This window comes from Platalea leucorodia, assembly GCF_965183815.1.
Source record: "Platalea leucorodia genome assembly, chromosome: W".
NCBI lineage: Eukaryota > Metazoa > Chordata > Aves > Pelecaniformes > Threskiornithidae > Platalea > Platalea leucorodia.
In genome coordinates, this window is record NC_138859.1 from 706,516 (window position 1) to 731,194 (window position 24,679).

The following is a 24,679-nucleotide window of genomic DNA, read 5'->3' on the forward strand; positions in this document are numbered from 1 at the left end:
ACACGACCAGGTGTATCAACGTGCCCGCTAAGTGACCCAGCGCACAGGCCGTGCATCCATCACAAAAGCGGTCCTGTCTTCGGACAACAAAGGGTTGAAATGCTGTTGCTGTGAGTGTTGTTGCAAGCCGGAGAGATGCCAAGAACTATGTCCCAGGTTGGATGAAGGAAATGATGAACAGATTATTAAACTTATATTATCAAACATCCATGGCAGGGGAAGGGCTGTGTTTATAAGCAATCCAGGGGCCCTCTCATTGTTATACTGGTGCAAAGTCTCCAAGCTAATGGCAGGGATTAGATCCAAGTTCATCAGAACCAGCCCTGACTTCCCAGGCAAGGGATTCTGCCCACACAGTTGTTTGCACGGGTAAAAATTTCCCATCATTTCAGTGCATCACATCCGATCATTTTCTTTTGCAACACTGTCCTACAGACACAGGTTTTGTTTAGAAAAAGATTTTCTGTGGAATCGCTCCTTTTCCTTGACATTTTTTCTTGCAAGGAAAGCAAACCGTTCACACTGACTCAGGACTATCTGCATTGAAGGCACCGACAGCTGCAGTCAACACCGGCAGATGTTTCCATGCTGCCGTCCCCATCAATTCAGCACTGACCTTCCCCCTGGATTTCCAATCACACCGACACAGTAATGTGTTTTAGGAGATAATATTTGATGTTTGCTGACTTGGGAGAAGCCACTAGCCTTAAAGTAGCCTGAATCATGCAGCCTTTGTATCCTAAGGTTTGGACACACATTTAAATTTCTCTTAGAAGAACAGTGGCACAGAGAAGAATAGAGGGAGACTGGCAGGGATCAAATAGGGCTTAGAGCCTCCTTATTTTGTGAGGTGCAAATTTTGCAACTATTTTTGCAACCTTTTGCTTTTCTTTTTGTCTAATTTGTCTCCCAAGGCACAGTTGTAGATTGTGGTAGTTCAGTTAACAGCAACATTGCCTCATCCCTTCCCAGTCCCTCGCACAGGAGCCTCTAAAAGTTGTAAAGCCAACCCTCCTAATGCCGAGCTCTGATAAAATCACTTTCTATGTTGACGAAGGAGAAAGTAACATATGACAGACCAAAACTAGCATCCAAATCACAGGAAATGTCTATAGCAAGATGGGAGATGACTCAGAAATCGCAAAGCTGAAGCCAGTGCTTAAAAGTTAGATTCCTCTCCCTACTTTGAATCTGAAGCAGCAAAACAAAACCCCCACATTTTTGCTGAATAGGGGAGGGGAAAACCCTGCCTAATTCTGCCATTTCAGCTGTGTAAACTAATGAAAGTCATTTTAGTGTTTTCCAATGAATTCTCATATTGGTTTTGCTGTACTGTTGGGGGTGACATCACCTGGTAGTTATGTCACTACTGTAAAGGACTGAATGTTAACTGCTCACTTAAGTCTGAAAGTGATTAAAAACATCAAGAGGGTCACACAGGGTTATTCAAAGAAGACAAACACTCAGACTCATAGCTTTGTTTACAAAGGAAAACAAATGTTCTAAGAGCAGTCTCCCCTCACAGAAAGTCCGAGAAGCACTTCATATCTGCACGGGAAAGTGCCCAAGCATTTGCAAGGCTTCCCGGAGTCAGCTGGAGAGAAACAGGTATTTTAGCAGCTATAAGCCTAGGTGCTTTTTCAGCCACCTTCTCCTTCACACTAAATTATACTTGTACCCAAGTCAGAGATCCTTTATCGCACAACAGAATCATAAAGAGCTTAATTTACTTGGAGGCTGGATCATATAACACCTATATGGGCTAATTCTGCCGTTGCTTATGCTGACAGGACAGAGAACTGCACGTCTAAGAGATACATCACCAAAGAGGGATGGAGCCTGCTGTCAGCTGCACTAATATACGTTGCTGTTAACTGTATCGGCTTCAGTTAAACTGCTCCGGATTTTCCCTAGCATAAATGGAAGTGGCATCTATCACGTACATAATCTCAGCTTGTCAAGTTAAAGTTATTCACAGAACAGGCATTCTTCAAACCTCATTTCTGTGGGAAAATTGCCAGGCATTAGCAATCTGCATGTTGCGGACTTTTCTCCCAGAAATCAGTATCACACTCAGTGAAGATATTTTAGCAAATCTTTCCGCTGAAGGAATAAAATATTAAATCTTTTTATTCACAAAAGTTCATTGGTCCTGTATTCAATAGAAAAACCTTACAGGGAGCCAAATGTTACAGAACTATGATTCTCCACCAAAAAATTACATTGTTGTTTCATGTGCAATTGAGTTTCTTGAAGTCTTCACAACGCTACACAGTTACTTATGCTTTGGGCCAAATATATTCCTGAAGCAACTCCAAGCTCCTTTGTTGATTTTTGTCAGAGGTATGTAAACTGACCGCATAAGACATTAGTATAACCGACATTTTTCACCATAAGGTGGTAAATCTCCACACTTGGATATATCAAAAATTGGATTGGAAACAGCCTTGGGCAACTGAGTGTAACTATCTAAATTGCAAGGAGGTAGGGGATGTCTTATGGCTGCCACAGGACTTCAATTCACCCACGTTGTGTACCTTGAACACACACTAAATTTGCAAAGCTCCGGTGCAGTTCTCGCACTTCCTTCGCAGCCACGTGTTCCTGCGTGTCCGCTGGGAGCTTAGAGCTGAGCACAGCATGCGAGGGCGTGCTGGCCGCTTCAGCGCTCAGCTGGATACCTCTAGAGAGTTCGCGATAACTCCTGCAATTATTTAGGAAGCGCCCAGACATTTAATTCCACTGAAAAGGAGAAGATTAGTACCTTGGAGATGAGAGGTAGCTCTCTAGTGTCCTGCTGTCACAGACAGTGTCATTCCTGTAAAGTGACATTAGTCCATTCTCTTCAATGGCTTCTGTTTCCGCTCATAAGCACACGTTCATGCATAGAAATTTGCATGAGCCCAGTTTTTACTAGAAATATATGGGAATACTTCCTCCCTCTCACACAACAGTCCAAACCTCATTCTGCAAACTTTGCTTTGTAAAAGTGCCCATGAAGTTTAAATTTATGTAGCAAAATATATATTTATGTATGTTCAGAGTTTTATTCCAGAATGTAAGATTTTAATGAATGAAAATATGCAGAAATATTCCTTACTATTCATTAGAATTACTTATGTAATTCATTGAAAGCAGCTATATTGTTTAAGAGCAAGACTGTACTGGGCTCTTCGATGGGTATTTCTGTCACTACATCTGGACAACTTTCATAATTGAAACTTTATCAGTCAAACGGCATGAACTGCAGTTGCAAACAAAGCTGACAGACGTGACTCAATTTTTGTTTCTAAGGTGTCATGAGTATCTGCCTTCAGCCCCACATGTAAAGGCAGTCAAACTTTAGAGGGATTTTATTTTTCCCTAGCTGTAAAAAACATGTTTTGAGGCACTGTACCTTGTCTCCTGGCTGCGGGCGCATCACAGATACTCGGTCGTAACCTTTCCGCAGCAAGACCCAGAGAGCATCCAATTTCCCCTGCAATCAAAAGAAACATAGTGTTATCTTCTGTGCAAGAACAAGTGCGCTGTGCAAAAAGGATGACGCAGCTTAGACCTACACAGTTTTTACTTAATCATTTCCTGTGCTTGTACAGGATGCTGGAAAGCAATGTTTTCTCTCACAGAAACTCGCTCCGAGCTTGCTGCAAGTGCAAAGGAAGAGGCTTTCAGATGAGCACTAGGCAGATATGTCTGACAGTCAACAGTATCCATGTGTCTAGCCTTTACGTATTCTTCTGAAAATCTCCAAAGGTAATAGGTGACGTAGATACCCCCTGGGCTGAGAGAGAGTCTAATACCTACTCAGCTCCTGACATCCTTGCTAGCAAAACACTAAACCAATACAGAAAGAGACCAGGCGAATTTATACGATGCATTTCCTAACTATTCTGCCTCCTCCTCTGGCTGGCTGAGTGGCTTGCCTCTAGACTTAGGTGACCACTGTGACATATTAGAAATAATTTTGATTTATATGTCAAAACAATCTGCTGGGGAGAACTGACTGAAAAACTGTCGCTGCACACAGCCAAGACAGCTGAGTCACAGCGAGGTGCCGTGTAACGGCCCACTTCATCTTTCATGTCAGCTCCATGCTAGCAAGAGAGCATCAGGTTACTGGGTCTCACACAAGCTCCCCAGTCCCACCCCATACGCCAGTTAATACTTGTATCTTTTCCAGGCAATAACACACACCTTTCAAAGCCCTCCATTCCTATGAGCTCAGTGTCAGATGCCACCCTGAACACGCTGCACTGGTTTGGACAAGCTGTTCATCCCACTGTGTGGTCTCATACCCAATGGCCCGTACCCGAATGCAAACGGGTGCACGTGCACAGACCCAGACAAGCTTTGCTGAAAACCCAACGTGTTGAAATCTCTTGTTGACAGAAATTTTGGTTGAGATGCGGGGTCGGACCCTCCCTGCCATTCCTGCAATGCTTCTCTGCAATGCAGACAAAGCGTTCATTCCTGATTGAAATTCAGCAGCGACACAAAATGCCAAGCCTGCAGTTATTTTCCAAATGAGCTGAACAAGACCAGAAGGAGCAGCACAGAGCTCTGCAATGTAGAAATATCCACCAAATCATCTGCTCTGAAACACACATCTGCTGCTGAAGGATTCCCTGCTATATCCCCATTCTAATAGGCCAGGCTTTCACTTCCAAAATGCATTCAGCTTCTGGGAGATCTGCAGAAGGGTTTACACGAGTGCAGCACGTTGGCTGGCTCAGTGGAAGGCTACAGACGTATTACAAGCTGAAGATTAATTTAATCAAACTCTCTTCACATTAACTTCATTTGACCCTTGATCTGTTAAGTGCACAGTACCCAGAGATTTGTAAAGTTTTCTTGAGAGGTTAACAACAGACAGCATTTAAGCTTCCCATTAGTATTGTTCCAAATGCTACAAGTGCTATGATATTAGAGCAGGCATCATGAGCGAAACCTCTACCGGTAACAGTCAGTAAACTTTATTGTATCTGCAGAGACGGAGACAAGCTACTCTGAGAACATACGAAGTTGTCCCATGGTACAAAACTATTTCCTGTGGTCAAGAGGATCAAACCCAAAGGCCTAGCTACCCCTGACTGGACTCAGAAACTCATCTATGATTGCTACCTGTTCCCTGGAAATAAAGACTGCAAAAATTTTATGATAGCAGAATGGCCTCATATAACTACCATGGGATAAAAGTAAGCAAATGGAAAGGTCAGCTGAATATTGCAGTGGTGGTAGGAAAAGAGCAAGTAGCTTCATTAACAGTAAGGAAGCTTGCTTTCCTGAGAGCTTGCGTCTCGTGGCTGATAGTAAACTTGAGTGTCTGTGAAGGTGAGACCTTCCTGACAGCCAGGGTATTTATAAGGTCCTTCTGTGACCCTGGTTCTCTGCCAGCTAATTAAAGACTCGGTGCACTCAGTGTATACTCTTCCTTTCGTGGGGACGTAGAGCCTTTCGCTTCCCTTTTCAAGAAACCATTAGGGCCATAATCCTCTTTGAGACTATATGCCTCAACCAGTGTGTTGAGCCAACGGTTCAAAGCTTATTTGGGAGTTGGAGGGATACATGGGTGGAGACAGACAGACAGACACACAGAATGGCTGCATAGATCTTGTTTCCATAGGATACTGGGGAAAAGACTTCCTAAGGCGAGAGCCAGGAAAGTCTCTTATTCTCAAAGGAAGAAGCAAGAAACTCCTCTGTCAGACTCTTCTGCATTTGGACAGCACACCCTCTTAGACCTGAGGGAAGCCATCCCTCTCTATCCCAATCCGTCTTTCCCCCTACATCAGGGCTGTTTGAAGCTCTTGATCTCCTGTCCCCTCTGCCAACTTAAGAAATAAGTACCTTTTTCTTCCAGGTCTCCTTTTGGAAACCAGAGGGAAAAGTACAACTTTCCATGGAACAGAAAAGTCCTTTTCACTCTGCAGTCCTAATTTCCAAGACCCTACCCCGATTTCTTGGGAAAAGCCAAGAGCTCCATCTTTGGGAGTCTGAATGGAGCTTCAGGGTCTGCCTGAGACATCTGGGTGGAAGAGAGGGAGAGTGGCTCATGGAAAGGATGACATTTGTTGAAGACATGAGAATGGCAATGCATTCACTTGGAAATATAAACACCTCCATGCTCTCTAGTGGATGGGCTGTGTCTCTGTGTTTGGGAACTCTGGAACTTTGCAAGTAAAGCACAAGGTCGCCTGGAGAAAAAAAAAAAAGGTCTGGAGGCAAATAAAGGTTTGAGTCCTACTAGATACGAAGTCCAGAATAAAGAAACAATCAGGGCAGATGACAAATGAAGGAGGGCATAGTTGCAGCCATTGCTTTAACATGAATGCATTCTCTTCCTGAATTAATGGTTAATTCAGCACTGTATCGACCCCGGTCTAGTGAATGACCTGATACCTAGAGTGCTCCTGAGACCTGCGTCTGGAGGCGGCAGTTAGAGGCAGTCTTGTAAGCTGCCTATAAATCCAAGCTGCCCTTGGGCCTCTTCTAGGAAGGAAGCTGTGCCATGTCAGCTTTGTAAATAGAGACAGGAGGGCCAAAGGCTAGAAAATGTGCCAAGGACACATGGCTTAGTAAATGCTTAAGTAGCCTCCACTTAGGATTCACCTGAGGTTTCTTTTTGAGAGCACCAGTTGTTGCTTCAACCTCTGCCTTGAGGCAGGTCCTACAGGGGAGTTTTTGTGGATGAACAGCGAGTTTAGCTTTGTCTTGTGGTCCTTTCTGCATTATTTTTTAGAGACTGATAGCAGTCCTTTCGAAGTCAAACAAGTACTATAAATGCTCTGAGGAGGAGGAAGAAAGGAGAGGTAGCTAGGTAGACAGGTAGATAAAAGCAGAGGTAGAAATAGAGGTCTGAGGAAAGCTGCTAACCAAACCACAGCATACAGAGCCACGTGGCTGGCTGTAGCAGGGAGCATGTCCTGAACCAAATGAAAACTAAAGGCATGGTCCTTTACAATCCTTCACTTGCATCTACGCTTTGTGCTGCCCTTCCCTCTGTCAGATGAGCTGAGGATTTGGCAAGTTTCTTAAGAAATTTTCAGGCTTGTCATTCTGCTTGAATTATTTGCACTGACTTTTCAAACTGTTGAAATGATAGTTTAAAAGCGGGATAATCCAGTTGGCATTGTGCTAAGAAGTAATAGCAGCAAATAAGAACAACAACAATAATAATAACCACAATCTGTTGAATGTCAGCAGCCACATTTGGTAGCAAATAAATCTCTGGAGCATTTCAAAAAGCAACCTATCCACTCTCAGCTGTCTACCTACCTTATACTCTGGGAAGAGTAACAAAGTGAGGGAAGAAAAAAAGCCATCAAATAAACTGGCAAAAGGCAGAACACTAAGTAAAGGCTGGCACTTGTGCTGCATGGAGAAAAGGAGGTCTGTTGGCCAACAAGATGACTGGACCTAAAAATGTGAATTTCCTGGCTCTTTGTCAGATTCAAGCTACCTTGGTTCGCTGTTCCTAAGATCTAATTCCTCGCCCTCCTCCTTTACCAATGATTTTTTTTAAATAGTTGTTACATGCGTATTTATCTACCTTCTGAAGAGGTGTTTCAGTGAAGGGGGTAGAACTTTGACATTTGCTTTCACCAAAGGAGCTGAGTGCACTTGGAGCATGGGGATGAGGGAAAATTTAAGCTGAGTATCAGGAGACATTTCCAATGGGTGAGGTCTGGTAGTCTGTGAAATATTCCCCCCTGAAAAGTGGTGGAAGCCTCTATGTTATTTTAAAAACCAGACTGGAAAAAGCAGTGAAGGATAGATTCAAGTTAGCAGTCCTGCTTTGGCTGAGAGCACAGACCCAATGACCTAAGAGGCTATCCCTCCTCGCCTCCCTCCGCCTGTTACCACTCTGTGATACCTTCCCTGCACAACACAATGCAAATGCAGCTTCATATGCTCACAGCTTCAGGACAAGAGCTTCTACCAAGACTGTTGACAAATTTTGCCAATTTTGCTAATTCCTTACTGCACAGGGGGAGTAACGGCAGGACCCCTGCTTCATAGGAGTGATCCCCTCTGTTTTTGATGAGTGCTCATGATTGTATGTGGGGAAAGTGTTGGACACAGTTATCCCGTCTGCATACACGGTCTTTTTGGGTGCAGTTCAATAAGGGGTGTGGTGGCAATTAATAACTAGGTAAATTCTTGTCCACAGACTCAGGCTGCTAAATACTATCCAGATGTGGAACACCCCAAAGTTATGGGAGTATTTGGATATGGGGTCTTGGATTGGAACTGTCCTTATACAGTATACAATTTGAATGGTAGATGAGAGATATTTCTAAAGGAATTAAGAATATTATCACCCATGAGATACTCCTAATATTCATAGGCCCCCTTATGACTGAATTCTTGCTGTTATGAAGCAAAAGCTGTTCCTAGTCAGAGTCAGAACTGAACCTGAACCCATTACATACATTGAATCTTTTCTCCAAGCCTCTCTTGAACTTTGGAGAATTTCCAGCTGGGACAGAGATCTGCAAACTTGACTCCTCTGTTCAGAACTGATTTCCTACCATGCTGAATAAACTCTGAAAATTAACTGAAAGTCTTCCGAGGCTGTAATTCAACAGCACGAACTGGTGAAGGAAGAGGGGAGAAACTCAGCAGTATCTTCTATGGGAAAGGACCCAGCTCTCAGCTAATGATCTCAGGTAGTTGTACCCACAGGGATTCCAGCTGCCTCAGCACGTATTCAGGGCTCTTTGTGCTAAAATCAGTGTTTCTGTCAGCTCCTCGGCAGTTAGAGTATAGCTTTGTGTGCTGTGAACCCTTCTGATTGTAGCACGCAAAAAAGCAACTGAGCTGCGTCTCTCAGCTGGATGAGGTCATTTCCATGAGCACACAGTAGGAGTGAAAAATCCCAGATGGGATGAGGGTGTTTTACAAATGCTTTGCACTGATGCAAAATGACAACGCGCTGCATTTAGGAACAAAGGAGCAGCTATATGGGATGGTGCTTACTGCATTCCCCACTCTGAACTGAAAACAGTTGACTCTAACCTGTCCCACTGTGGGAATGAATAACCTTCGTGAACACATGTTGAAGTCATTATAACACAATTGCAAATGACTTGTTGGTAGGCTATGTTTATTAGAGGATAATCTTTAAGGGGGAAAAGAGAGAAGGCATTGGACCAAATTTTCAGGGAGGCTCACATTTCCGTATCCTCCGGAAACCACTCTTACTCCCTTGTGCATCCTTGCCATTCCCATCACTGGATTTGAACCAGCTGCAAGATCAATGACTGAGGAAAGCCAAAACACATGACGCCCAAATTCCTATGGGCACTGCTCAGAGCTGATCAGTAACAAGATACAATGCAGGGAAACCTGGGTGTACTGCAGTGTAATATATCTGCATTGCAATAACTTGGCTAGTAGAATATGTCTGACTAGATCGACTGCTACTGGGGAGGCAGAAAACAGGAGAATAAACCCTCTAATTTCTAGCAGTGATGCACTTCCCCATTCCCCAGCATAAAGTTTAAGGCGAGCTCTACACACCAAAAGGTTTACTACATACGTTAAACACACCCTCTTTGCAGACTACTTGCAGATAAATTGCTTGTAAAGGGTTTCTAAGACCCTAACCAGCATCTCCACTCTTCAAAATGAGATCCAAGCTCCAGTGGTGCGAAGTTTGCACTTGGATATGAACTGGGCATTTTCAGTCTTTTTTTAAGACTGATAACTACAGTGCTGCTACAGATAGCCCCAGACTGAAAAGAGACGAGAAGGGTATTAGCATTTCCCAAGAGAGTTAAACCTGAGAAATAGGAGTGTGGGATTATTTTTTTTCTTTTCACTAGAGTAGTTCTACAGTGGTTAAGCTGTCCTCCTTTCCTGAGGACAGCTTGATTTGTCCTGAATGCAAAAGATTAGCTTTCTGACATTGGAGTGCCCTCATACCACGCCCTGGATGATGCAACTAATATCTGCTTTGTGTGGTTTGTTTCTCTTAATCCACAAGAAGCATTCACATGCGCAATGAAGAGTGTTGCTTCAGTGAAGTATTCAGCTGCTCGCTTGTTTCCGTTTTGTACCCTGCCAACCGTTTGTATTAGTGAAGACAAACTGAAGAACAGCTGCCTGCCCTTGGGACAGATGGCAGAGAAGGAGAGTCTTCCCAGGGCTGTGGGCGACTGTTGTGCAGCTTTGCATTGCGTGTGACCCAATATCAGCATGAATTTGATCCTCCACCTCTGAGGCACTCTTAATTCAGCCAAACACTTCTTGCAGGGCATCCCCTCCTTGTGAGGCGAGCATGCTGCCCTGCAGCAAGCCTGGCCCTGTGACCCATGCCTGCTGGCAGACATTCATCTGCTGCACTGCAATCCTTGATCTGCTGAGGACAACTCTCCCTGGTGACATTTAACAGCAATTTTCTTCCTATTTTCTCCCCTCTTTCTAAAGAAAGAGGATGCTATTTATTCCCTACATCTCAGGGAATATGCAGTGTGGACTAAAGGGCCTGCCCTTGGAAGTTCAGTCGAGTCTGTAAGCACTTTACAGAAACTAGCTACACCACCGGAAGAGATCAGGATCCTACTCTGGTCTAAGAAAGCAACGCAACCCCAAAACCTGATCAACCCGGTGAGAAATGCCCATTGCCCCATGTAGCTCCTTTCTACAGCACCTCCCCAGGCACGCGTTCAGTGGGACTCCCTCCTGCACAGCTACTCTAGCAGCATCTTGAGATCACAGGTTTGTGGACAGTTCTACATCTTAGCCTTGGATGTGAAAACACTTAATACAGATCTCCTGGAAACATCCTATGCAGTACAATGCTGGACTGGACTTACCTTGATTGGAGAGTACCACTTCCGAGGAGAGGAAGGCCTGCGCATGTTGTTCACAAGGTTCCTGGGTTCAGGGAACTCGTATTCCTGTTCTGGCATCTTGACTCTGGCATTCTTGGCTTTCTCTAACTTAGCGCCTTCTTCTGTGGAGCCCTTTTCTCCCCAGCGCACCTGAAAAGATGGCATCAGGGCATATTACAATACTAGCTGCCGTAGAGAGTTCCAACCCTGCTGTAGTAACTAGATCCTGGTCCATATGTTCCCAGTGTCCACATCCAAGCTGAAGAGCGAGGCACTGGCTGTGAAGCCTGTTTCTAGACTAGAGCCCAAACTTTGAACAACTTCTTTGCGATTTATGAGAAATGTGAGAGTGGGGAAGGTTTTCTGAAAAAAGAAAAGTATTTCCTTGTAATTTGTATGGCAACACTGCCCCTGTCTCCCAGGCGTGGACCAGGATCTTACTGTGCTAGAGGAAAAAAGTGGTCCCCAAACTTCAGGAATCTATCTTTGGCTCTCAAATATTCCTATATAAAAATGATCTGGGCTCAGATGTACAAAAAAAAGCTTAAAGGAGTTTGTGTCTATCTCATGAGTTTCTTTCTGGGTAAATTGCAGGAGGATGTCACAGTTCAAAAATAAAATCTTCTGATACATGAACTGGTATCTAATTACCTCCATTCGTTTGATGCCGCCAACTCCTCGTCCACCATAATAAGAGGCATCTACTGTTGGCCATTTCTTCTTTGGAAGGCCATCATCATCTTCCTCCTACAAAACAGAAGGAAGGGGTTGCACTGTTAGGAAGCATGACTAGAGATGAAAAGGAATAAGCAGTCACAGGCTACGTGGTCCTTTGAGCCTGCTAGAGCCAGCGCAGTCAAGGTTCTGGTCTCGCTGGTTTTTCTCCAGAGGATGTACACTGATGAAAAGAAAACATTTCATGATATAAACACCACCACCACTTGAAAGTTACAGTCTAACTCCAGCAAGAATGTGATTTTTGCCTTTTTTTTTTTTTTAAAGGAGACTATCTTTCATCATCTTTAAATTCAAGGAAGTAAATTGTTTCCAAGTTGCAAAATCATTGAAGCAGCCATCAAAACAGCACTCAGCACAGCCCAAGAGCTGGGGTCTTTTGGCTGCAAGCCTGGTTGATATGCTAGCCGTGAGTGACGGTAGCAGGGACCTACCTCTTTGCCATCCCTTCACTTATGCCTGTGCTTAGGGAGAGAACAGCTGCTGCTCTGAGGAGCGGTCCCTGGCTCATGGCTCCCCATGCTGGAAGAACCCTCTAGGGCCCAGATAAATCATTGTATTGTAGTTCGGATTTGACGGAATGGGGGGAAAAGCAATAAAAGCAAGCAAGTAAAATCTGCTCCTGAGTGAAGGCAAATTAGGAGTACATTTGGAAATGACCCCAACACGAATGCCCGACACAGATGAGTTTTTTTTTTTGAGATGAGCTGGCCAAGTGTAATAGGATGGAAAAGTCTAATGGAAAAATTACAAGAATGGAATTAGCTCTTATAATGAACTTCTCCCTCTGCTGCAGAGGCTGCCCATCGAAGTCCGTGTGGCTTCAGTGATGTTTTTCATGGGCTTATGCCAGCAGAAAATCAGGCCCTGTATGAAAAATGAGACTTAAATTCTGTACAAATTTGAATGTGTTCTACCCTTATACACTGCAGGCAGAAACCTATGGTTCATCACCATACACAAAGTTAAACGTGTTCAAGACCATGGCCTTCATGATGATATTCAGATATGGCCAAATTAACAAATCAAGAAAATCTTCTTAAGTTTATTTTAAATAAGCCTAGTTAGGGTTCTATCAAGTGTATTCTATATATTCTATTTCTTTGTTGCACTATATAACTCCACATATGCTCTGACCTATATAGTGCCTTTCCCTTTAATTCCTGCAGTTCAGGCTGTGAACTGGCAAAGCAGAAAAGCAGAGTTCATCAAAAACGTGAAGTATTTCCTGTGAAAAATGTGGAGAGAAATGAAAAATGGTCCCTCTTTTTTTTTTTTTTTTTTTTCTTTCTTTAATTTTTCACAGGGCTTTGGCAAAACTCCATAACTTAGGAGCTTTCCAAACTGGAAAAGCCAAAAAATACTTTGAAATTAACTCCCCAGTAGGAAAACTGAAAAACTGGGGGGGGTGGGGGGGAAATCCAAGACAAGCTATGCTTTTTGTGTCAAACAAAAGCATTTCTGTTTGTCAAAATACACAAATTCAGCTGCAAAATTTGTCCTGATCTAAAGGAAGAGTGAACAATTGAGTCATAAACACAAGGTTGTTCTCCGTCGTAGCTGACCTCTTTCTCTCGCTCTGGGTTAGAGCTGCTGAGGCTCTTTGCTGCAACCTAAGAACTTAATATCTCTGCATGAAGTTTTCCATGAGGACTTTTTTAAAAAATTGGAATCAAAGCCATCTAAATATTTTCCTTCAGCAGTTCTTTCTCTCTTCAGTTTAGCACAGACTGGACTTCTCACAACAGGAAATACCAAGGTTTAGGAAATCTTCCCCACAAGCCCTTAAAAGCCCTGCAAGTCACTTCAATCTGAGATAGGAGTGTTTCTGCCAGAACAACAACAGAAACAGCACACGCACAAAAAGACAACAGCGGACACTTGACAAACAAAGGAGTCACAAGCTTTCTTCAGAATGAGTCTGTTTACATGTTTTGAAGGGCATGGGAGGTTTTGCAATACAAGCAAAAAAAAAAACCCGCCAGCGATGTCCTACACACTTGGCGAATGTGCTCACAACACACATGAGTAGCTACAGGAAAGCAACTGGAAACTTGGGGGTCAAGGTAGGGAGACAGCAGGAAAAGAAGGAGGAAGCAGCACACAGTCCCCATGTCCAGCATCCCAGCTCGCTGCCCCATTCGCAAGATCTGAGCCAATAAAACTGGGCTGAATTCTCACATCATGGCTCAGTTTCGCCCATGTTTTTCCACACTTAGCTACAACGGGGTTTTTGCCTGAGGAAGAACTGCATAAGGAACTTCAGCTCTGACCCAGCAGCAGTATGAAAAACAGCCCCGGAAAATTCAAGTGCATTTAAGGATGCTGGAAATTGACTGTACAGAACTTGGCATCTTTCCACCCCAAAATCTGCTTTAGATGGAGGCAGAGTTTCTTTTAAAAAATAAGAAGCAGCGGGACAGAGCTACATTTCACAGTCAAAGATCCAGATTCATAACTTCTGGATTTCAGCAAACAAAGATCTGTGTTCATCTCAGAGTCCACGCCGGGCTCTGTATACTTTGACCCTGACCTCAGGGAACCTCATCTGTGGGTAACACAGGGATAATTCAGGCTCCGCTAGGGACATCTGAACCACTCAGGGTAAGAATTCAAACTCAATTTGGCCAGATATAAAAAAAAGTTTGGACAACTTACCCCTCTCCCCACCCTTATAATTATTTTCGCAGTTGTCTCTGCAATGCCTGAATCTTGTCAGAATTTAGCATTTATGGAGCATTCTGCCTGCACAAAGCACTGTAAGACACGACAGGACAATCATTCCTCTGAGTAAGAGATGTTATCATCTAATTTTACAGCTGAGGAAACATGGAGGTGATTACGCTGTCCTCAAGGCTTCTGGCTCCTTACTGCCTCTTTTTTCTCCCAATGCCGAACTCCTTTCCGAATTGCACGGCCACCTCTTGGATGCAGAGGCATCATTACACTTCGAGGACGCCTTGCTCGGTTCTCAAGAAACATCTCCTCCCCGCTGCGGCAGGTTTTGCTTCTTACATTATACTCTACCAGGCATCTAAACCGCAACTGCATAAACTCATCACTTTAGTTGTTCTCATATCTTTGCCGGTCACTGGCCCAAACCTGCAAACTATTGTCAGAAAGCACTCACAGGTCACAAGAGCATCTAAGAGAAGATGTTCCACTGGTGCTCTACTAAGGAGCAGACTGAAGAAAGAGCTCAAAAAATTCACATATAAGCTTATCCTTGAGACACAAATGCTTAGAAAACCAGCCTTTGTTGGTCTTACTGATCACAGAAACTCCTTGTTTATCTATGGTGCAGATTTTGGAAGATCCTGCCTGAAGGTGCATCCTCCAAGTACAAAGCGCTGCCTGTACACAGTTAAGAGAACCACCGTTCTGAAGAAGATGAGGGAGAAAGAACGTTGAGTTATTCCCACTCTACAGCTCGGACACTGAGCCACAGGAAGATGAAATAAGGTCTTATAAGGTCAAGGGAATTAACACTGGCTTTCCCATTGCAACTGTGATGTGATTAAACTCAACTTTCACAGCCTCTACACTAACAGAGTTTGTTGTACTGGGCCCGTCTAGATATTTCACATGAAATTCGGCTATAGAAGTCCACACCTTCGTGGTGTAATACCTACGCCTCATCTGTTGCCAATATCATCCCAAATCTTTCTCTTTTAAATGCCTGCCTCTTGCAAGGTTCCTTTTCTTCTCCTCCCATATTTCCACAACGCACTGTAAAAGGGGAGTACAAGGGAAGGAAAAGAGCTGGCATAGCACCGTGACCTGGCTTTATTTCAGGAATAACAGAATATATTTCCTGTCTTGGTGTCTACAAAAAATTCTTATCAGATCCTTTCTCTGGAGCCTATTTTGCCATCTCCCCAGCAAGGCTTTTCAGGAAGAGAGAGGAAAACAACTTGGAAAAGATTAATAAACACCAATAAGTGAGGGTGAGAGCAGCTCCTCAAGCAGATGAATCCCTGTTAGCCATTCTCTGGCCTCATGAATGTTCAGCTGTGGGAGAAAGATTAGTTCACAAAGATCAAACTGGTTCAAGCTGAACAGATGGTTTCATCCATTGGCTTAACAATAGCTGCCATGCAGTGAGTTAAATTCCTCCTTTTCATGCTGGCCTCCCATGACAGTGATAATTACCCTTCAGCATCTCGTGCCTGTGCTGCTGAATGGTCCTTTCTCTCCAGGACTTTCTTGCGCGGGTACTTGCTTTGGTGCGTGTGGGTAAGATGACAACAGACATAAGAATTATCCAATTACAGGCTGGTTGGTGGCTTGGCTCTGGTGCCATGCTAGGGGTGACTGTGGAGCCTGGGTGATCGAACAGCATGGAAAAAACAGGTCTGAGTGATGAGGAAAGGGCACGCTCTGGTCATCTGGTAGATCTCCTGCCTGGTTTTGTCAACTTCAGGGAACTTTGTGTCCCTGAATCCCTTCTGCGGAAGAAAGAGCCGCCGTGACAGGAAATGAAGATACAGCAGTATATTTTAACATTGCCTGGTCTCCATTTACAGCAGATAGGAAGAAGCAGCAATGAGAAGAGAGTGTGCCTCTTGGGGATACTTTGGAGAGCTCTAGTTTATGCACCCTCTGACTGCAGTCAGTCTGTCCTTCTGTGAGACTGACTAGCAGCAGACCTCTGGCATGGGCCATGTAGTGAATAGGAAATTGTTGGAAGCTGCAGAGCCCTGCAGGTTGGATTTTTTTGATGTAGAAGATGCATTGCTATAGTGAGAATGAGCTTCGGCCTTGCGGTAAGCTTCTAGTCTGAGTTGAGTAAGAGTTGCTCCAACAGGCCCAGCCTGAAGGTGATGGGACACATGAATAAAAGCAGCTGTGTCTTCCTCCAACAGGGCTAGAAAAAGCCTTCCTATCCAGTGTAGGTAGAAGAATGTGGTTTTGATCCACCATCAATGACTAATCACAGGCCAGAAAGGTAATCGCTGGCTCCTTGAGGCATTCACCTCTTCCGATTGGCATTAACTCAATCTTTCCTGGCTGTAAGTAAAACCATCTGTCCTTCATCTGGGCTTAACCTCCTCCAGTATCCTGCATTGTCCGAGGAGCACAGCGGTAAGTTGACGACATTTGCAATTTCTGAATGAATTAATTGGAAGTTTCTAGCCAATAATGATTTCCTTCACCAACAGTGAGCGTGTCTCCAATATGTCTCAAAAGGCCTTTAAAGTAGAGTTCAATAAAACCTTTGGCGGGTTCGACAGCAATGCTACTTTCCCTTCATTGTTACAGTATAATGCATTCTCCTTGCAGTGCAAAGACATATGGGCCTCAGCTCCCAAATCTGCTGATGCAAGAATTCCTCTTGTCTTTTTTTTGCCAAGATTTTTGGGAGAAGAAAAAAAAAAATCTTACTGTAACTGTAATGCTGCTGCTTAAGGGATTAGCACTCTTTCGTGCTGGAGACAAGCAGTTGCTAGGTTTTCTGCAACGGAGAAAGCTATCTGCAACACGTAAGAAAAACTGGATTGCAGAAAATCAAGTCCATCTTCTATTTGTTTTGAGCAAAGCAGAAAATCTAGAGTATCCAACCTTCTGTGAAAGCATCATACTACTGCCAATCCCATTCTGTGGACCAGGCTCTATAAGAGTAAATGGGACCAATGAAATGTATCTTTTCAGAGCTTCTACTATTTTTCCACTAGCAGAAAGCTCTTCTGTCTGAGGAAAAAAAAAAATGTATAGTACAAGTCACAGCTTCAAGCCTTACCAATTTTTGAGCACTGCTCTGATGCTATAAAGTTTCTAAAATAGTATAAACTACATTTTCCTTTTTAAGAAACCTTGGCTGCTAATTGTATAAGATGGCTATAGGATAACTGAGCATTAAGCTTAGGGGATGTGCTCTGATGGAAAGTACGTGTCAAATTATACCATTAGACTAGTCCCTACAACGTTGGCACATTGTTGTAATCAAAGCCCCCCATCCCAGGGTCCCAAACCAGTAAGAATAATAGCCAAAAGATTGTACACATCTCCTCTTGCATTAACGAGGAAGCAGGTAAAGTACAGGTATGAGTTAATGCAATGTGTCAGGCACTGTGCAGTGCCCCACGCTGGGTACAACCAAAGCCTGGACAAGCCTGCATTTAAAAGCTGTCGTCTACAGGGAGCAAGCCTGAGAGCAAGCAGAACAACATTCTGCTTCTATACAAAGAGGATTTGCCCCACGTTCTCCATAGTACAAGACCAGGTTAGTTTAAAATAAAAAGCCAGTGGCAAATACATTGCTACAGGAAAGCTGTGAAACAGACAGATGGATTGAGAATTGTTTCATCCAAAGAGCTACACAGACTGTTCCTCTCTGTCAGAATCAGGGCCGAGAGAAAATATAACATGTCCAGAAATATCTTTACACCAGCTTAACTAAACTTAACCTGAGGCAAACATAACTGGTCTGCTGCAACTGGTTTATTTTGCAGCAACTGGTCTGCTTTTGCAGCACTTACTGGTTCCTTATACTTGAAGCACACCTTTCCTCTTAGCACAGAGATGTAATTTCCCCTTCCAGTCCTTGGCCAGCAAGCCAGCATTCCAGAATGACGTATTTTAATTAATTTCAGCAATTGAATCCCTTGGCTTGGAGGCACGTGTGATGCCAAACAGAGCATGTGCAATTTTAGGTTAATATTTTCCTTTTCATTCAGAGGATAAAAGTTAACAAAGCTAGTGGATTTACATACAGCCCAAACAGAAATGTCTACTTAGGAAGACAGGCCAGATGCTCGCATATAGAGGCACGGGGAGCACTGGATCCAAATGCAAATCTCCCTTTGGTCCAGGAATGTTCAGATCTGGAGTTTTGCTTCAGGCTTGTTTTGAAGTGCCACCGAGATGGAGGTTCTAGTACTGGCCTTGGCCTTGCCCTGAACTGTTCCTCTGTGCTCAGCACAGGCAGAAGCTAGGCTGGGTTTCAGCTCTGTAGCATTGCAGAGGACTGAGCTTTAAGGGTGTCTGTCTGCCTTGGCACAGAGCACACTCACTGGGCCAGACTTTATGGAGAGCACAGAAAGGATCATTGCAGCAAGCTTTTCCACTTGCAAGCTGAAGCAGGCAACGAATTTGTCTCCAGACACAAAAACCAAGACGAAGTCACCAACCAAATCACTCTGAGCATAGATCTAAGTCTTCTCTTACTTGCATAGTTAAGAAGAACTGATCCAAACCCCAGTGAAGTCAATGGAAAAGCTCCCATTGACATCAGTGGGCCCTGAACACAGCCCAGTGACTTTTCAATGAAATCCCATGTGCAAAACAGTGAAAGCAAAGAAGAGACTCATTGCGTGCTGAAAGCAGAAGGGGACAGAAAGAGGAAAGTGAAAAACTGGGCATCTTTCTGGGCAGAGTCTACTAATTAAGTAATGGTGATGTAGCTTTAAACCATTTGTTGCTAGATTAATCTAAAAAGAGTAAGCAGAATTAAGCTGAAGGTTTTAATGTTGCATTATTGTTTCTCTTCATTAAAACTTGCCCAGCTACTGCAGCCCTTCTGATATCAAGATAGTTTTACTGGGGTTTTACATCTGCTCAGAATCTGGTCTGCTGTCTCCAGATACATTGCAAAGACCGTGGGCTGCCTTCGCTCACAGCAACCGTAGTCCAAGGGATCAGCATTGTGAGTTACCGCTCAGCTGCCGAGAGCAGTTACATGCTAAACAATCAAAATCATTACCGTGCCATTTTGGGAAGGCAGTTAAGCATATGTTTAGGTTCTATTAACTTCAAAGTTAAACATATGCTTAAGAGTTGTCCTTTTTGTGAATCACAGCCTAACTCTGTAGTGCTGTTCCAACTGAGTGGAAGTATTGTCTGGCTCTGTCCTCCTTCCCTACCTGCTCTGTGGAGCTGCTGTATACATAGGTCTACAGTCACTCTTAAATAAATAAACAACACATCTCTACTACTGCAGAAGGCAAAGTGAGCAGAGTGAAATGCACATGGCAGACATCAGATAAAAAGCCCCTAGTTCAGCTAAACCACTGTTGAATTTAAGGCTACAAAGCTGAGCGCAAAGGTTTAAATGGCCCATACTCTGCCATGCAGCAGGATCACCACCTCTTCTGAGCAGACTGAACAAAATCTTGCCCTAAACATTGAGAAAATCAGGTTGTCAGTGTTACTCACCTCGCTGTCCTCTGCAGGAGGAGGGGGGGGCTCTTTGATGATCTAGAAGGATTAAAGAGAAAAAATAGTAAATCCATACTTTGTTCTTCAGCACAATTCAAATGTCACTTTAAAAAACCCAACCAAACAAGAAAACAACAGGATATGCTGCTGTGAACATCTCTGATCTTGGTTACAATACCGCGTGATCACAGGGTGGCTATGTGTGCTACTGGTGTCACAGTCACTGAGCCCAAGAGGGGAGACAGGAGGCGCCCCAAAGCCCTGCCATATAGCCATTCCTAAGGGCAGCTCCAGGCCCACGTGGCCCTGTGTGAGGTAACAGCAAATTCAAAGCCATATCTTTGATTCTCCGGCCTCCTAATCCCAGTAGGAGCCATAGGCAGAGCTGGCTCCAAGCAACAGATAGCAATCACTGTTTTACCTGAACAACCACACTAAAATCAGCACCTCCTTCTCCTGGCCACTGCACACGTCTACAGGTCCTGCCTCAGATAATTTACAGTCCGAACAAAGGCTGGAAAGCAAAACCAAGGTGAAGTAAAATGCCCTGGAGACATTGCAAAGCAGTAATAAACCCCCAGCCTCTATCTCCCAGGCCCATACTTCATTCCAGAAGGCTGTGCCACCTCATGCTCTCATTAAAAATGCTTTTCACGTTATCAGGCTAATATAGTTCACTCTCATAAGCTTTTAAAAAATATAAAAATATATGTACATTTGAGGCTCTCCCAGGGTTTCTAATAAAGCAAGCAGGGTGAGGTTTTAGACTGGTCCAGGATATTCTCCATAGAAACAATTTAAGTTTATGTGGGTGTGAGGCTATTATTTCATGCAAAAAGTTTGCATTTAGGGCTCGGCAGGCAGTTGGCTATTATCACAGCCCTCCACTCCAAGAGCAACAGAGAGCCTTCCAAAGGGAAAGCAGTTGCATACAGGCACGTCAAATCTCTCTCCCTTAAACAAGATGCACCCCAAAGCACAGCCACTGCAGGCAGCAGATTGAACCCAGGCAATTGCCAATGCAATTGCCCCAGAGATGGATTCTCTCCAGTAGTTTTAAGTCCATCTGGATGAGGCAGCTCGCTCCTTACACACCAGGCCACGATTCAGATGCTGTCAGGGTGCTGAGGGCCTGTGGAGATAGCACCGAGTGTCCTCGGCTCCTCTCAGGACGCGGTATTAGATGTAGAGGCTGCCTAGGCATGGGGTACAGATGTACAGGAATAAAAATTACCCTTCAAAAAAAAAAAAAATCAGAGTCCCAAACAATAACAACTTGGCTGTTTAAATGCAGAAAGGGAAAATGACAATCACATTAAAAGCCCTGAAGATATAAATATTTACAACAATTCCTCTCACTCGTGTTTTTCCTTCTCTGATGAGCTCACTGTTTTTATTTTCCGCTGCAAACCCCGAGTCATGCAATGTGGCCATTAATGAAGAGCATGTGCCTCTGGCTAGGGAGGAGAGGCTGGATCAGTCCTTTGTTTGTAACTCGGCCCAGAGCAATGGTGGTTGTAGAGCTCTGCCACTACCTGTTCCTGGGCAGCAGGGCTTTTTTGTGGCGGCCTGCAGTGCCCCCAGGGAACCCCTGCTAAAGAATTTTCATGCTTTAGGAATCAACACTGAAGCTTTGTTTGTATGTGCAGAAACACAAAGCACATGTGGAAGCATGAAACGACACTGAGGAGCGTGGTAGGTGCCCTCACTGGCCTGCTCACGCCATCGCTCGTTCTGACGCAGCAGAACAGTCGGTCAGGCTGCGGCTGTAAAGCCACTGACCACGTCAGAGAGAAAGGAGGGGTGATGCCCCAGAGGAGCTCAGGCCGACTAGCAGAGCTGGTGAGTGTCTGCTACAGCATCCATCTCTCTCTGGCTACCCTGCAATTCCTGGCTTGTGCTTGCAGCTCTGGGGGATACCAGCTCTTTCCCAGATGGAAAGCAAATGATGAAAAGCAGATAAAAAGCTGTCTGCATCAGAGTACTGCTCTGTGGAAAGGAAATCATCAGTATCAGTAGGGTTTACTCAAAGTGCTGCTCCTTGGTTTAAGAAGGTGGAGACAGCATAATTTCTTATATGCCTCTTGACACAATAAATACGGACGCAGAGTGTACAATGCACCAAAATACACAGAAGACTTTTGTAGCCACGTTTTCAGATATGTTTTGGTCTGCGCAAGGGGTGACACTTGTCAACAGACCTACTTTTGAACCAAACCCCTTAATCCAAACCCACTGGACGCTGAGAAATTTCAGATATCTGATCCAAAATATACCCATTGGAAGTGCCTTATTCCCTCTAACATGCTGGTGGAACTTCATGGGTTCCAGTGGAGTTTCTCTCATTTGCATTGGCATGAAACATCAGGATAATCCGTCCAGCATATTTGGTCCAGCTAAGCGTTCAAACACAACTTCTCAGCCAGTATCACTAGAAACTCTTGAGATTACAGACTTGGAAGTGAAGAGATGGCTGTGTTTTTCATACATTTGCATTCTTTCTCATAACATACGCACACACATACACGCAAACTAACTGATTTCTATAAACAGACCAAGTTTTTTCTGTCACAGCCCAAGAGGATAAAAAAAAAAAAAAAGAGATTCCTTCTATTTTTAAGTGCTATGCACTTCTAAGAGCAACTGAACACCTCGTAAGCTGGCAACATAGATTGGTTAGTTTGGACAAGTCCAGAGATGGGGAGAGTTTAGCCTTCTCTGCCTTTGAGCCTGTATGAACTTTCAAAGTTCAAGCCTTACAAAAAAATATATCTCTGTCTCACTGCCCAGATCTGGAAAGGCTTTTGGTCTGCAAAAAGTGCAGATCTTTTCCTTCTCCCTTTTGGATTCTTGTAGTTACAGCTGTATATGCACAAGACCCTCATTCTGGGGTACTGGAGCCAGCAAAGCAAATGGGATCTCTGTGCCATCTCACGCAAGTGAGCAAAGCCAGGGCCAAGTGGAAATAACAGGGTCCCAGAGCCGAAAGGCAGTGCCTTACCCCGGCTCATTTTGTACAAATAGAAGCAATTACTCAAGCACAAGAAAGAAAATGCCATTACAGGGAACTCAGTGAGGATACAGCCCGCACTGGCACAGAAGACTCGAGTCCGCCACGTTTTGTTCTGGGCTGCACCTCTCGCCTTCCCTCTGCCTCGCCAGATGACACACATGGACCTGCTGAACGCAATCAGCTGGGAGCACGCTCGGCCAAGCAAAATGCTTCGGCTAGTTTAGCTTGGCAAGGCTGGAGTGTTTGTTCATGTGTGCTGCAATTGTTTTGATAACCCCAAGCCATTTCTGTGATTGCTGCTGCAACTGTATCTCCTGTCCCTGTGTTTGAAAGAACAAAAAGATGATCGTTCAGCAACCATATTTGCTCACTAGGTGAGGAATACCTGAGGGTTTCTCCATCATCACGTGCTATAGAAACTTTACAGCGTGGTCTTTTGTTTTCAAGTAGTAAAGGCCTGTGGGATGGAGAGGTGGCCATTGGCTTTTCTTGGCAGAGGAAGGAACTTCAAGAGTAGTTGTCAGCAATTCTACACACTTAGCTGTGAAAATTCAGGACAATACAGTAATTCTCTGCCTTTCTATTGCCTTTCATCACAGATCTCCGTATACATGTGACTGACACAGGTCTCTCTTAGCTGACCCACCCTGATGTCACAGATGCACAGAGAAGTGGCTGTTTCTGATGAATAACCCAGTGTAAAAGCAGAGGAATGCTATTAGCCACCTCCTAGAAGGTTAAAAGCATTGGAGAGGACTGGTTTTCTGCGCCCTGAAATTTCTGTAGCCATTCAGGCATAAAAGAGCACATGTTGAATCCAAATTTTGCATATTTCAGGAATGTGTCTAGGATGCTTTCCATCTTGGGAAGAGCAGAAAACTCCACCAGTTTACAGTGTCCAGCAAGCACATACTCAGTAACTCTCCCTGGAGCTTTATATGATGAATAGGGGCAATATGTTTCTTGTCAGTGGAGTGTCTCTCATTTAAGATGGAACAGATCATCATTTAAAATGAGCGCTACATGAGAAAGCAGTACAAAACAAGAAATAAAGGACTTCTAATTAGGACTAAAATGTGGGAAGGGAGCATGCAGTTAACTGAGCAGAATTTTTGTCCTTATTTACCTTCACTCTTCTGGAAAACACAGAATATGTATTTTTGCTATCCTAATAAGCATGGGTTTATTTTTATAGCATTAACTATGACCCATCTGATCCATCTTTTCCCCCCCCCCCCCCCCTTACATATTTACAGTTTTGACCTCCTCTAAGTCCTGTGACAGAGTTTCATAGTTTAGTTATGAGTTGGGTAAAGGAACATTTCCTTTTTATTTGTTTCATATCTGCCGTGTCTTTTAAGTACCCATTAAATCCTTGGAGATTTGGTCTACGCTTCAAAGTTTCTAATACAAGCAGGAGCCTGTCCCTATCTCTTCATCTGCAAAACAATACATTCTTCTTCCTAGACATACTAGTAGAGGTAAATGAAGTCCAATAGGAAAGCTAACTCATACTTTTAAGTTAACCTCTCTTGTCAGCCTGGAAGCAGATCCAGGAATCTCAATTTTAACTCATTAAAGCTACGAGACAAGGCTGTTTCACACCTAAGACTTCAAGCTGACGTGCACAAACTACTTTCAGTACAGATCGTAGCACAAGTCAAAATCATCCACTTATGAAAGGCATGACATCATGCAGGGGGAAAAAAAAAAAAAGCCTTCCATTTAATTAACTCTGATACAGTTTGCAACTGAATGGGGCTGACATGCAGTTCTCCAGGGAATGCATGAAAAAAACATAGCATCTGCAAGGTCATTCCTTTTCCTAGGCGATTTCACTTACACAGATAAACAAGGCCAGAATCAGTGGGGTTTGCTCCCAGTGTCTGACCCACTTTCTTTGGAAGACTATATAAATGAAATTCATTTTCTGGAC

General features: G+C 43.9%; 1 protein-coding gene across 1 annotated transcript in view; it reads right to left on the reverse strand.

Annotated features, from left to right (window-relative positions):
• LOC309601552 (anthrax toxin receptor 1-like) overlaps positions 1–24,679 on the reverse strand; it is a gene marked incomplete at both ends in the record, with an annotated part of 106,109 nt that overhangs the window by 18,429 nt on the left and 63,001 nt on the right. The window contains 4 exons of the mRNA XM_082334614.1: positions 3,398–3,478; positions 10,821–10,988; positions 11,490–11,585; positions 19,728–19,769. Coding sequence (XP_082190740.1) covers positions 3,398–3,478; positions 10,821–10,988; positions 11,490–11,585; positions 19,728–19,769 — 387 coding nt within the window. The remainder of the gene's footprint in view (positions 1–3,397; positions 3,479–10,820; positions 10,989–11,489; positions 11,586–19,727; positions 19,770–24,679) is intronic.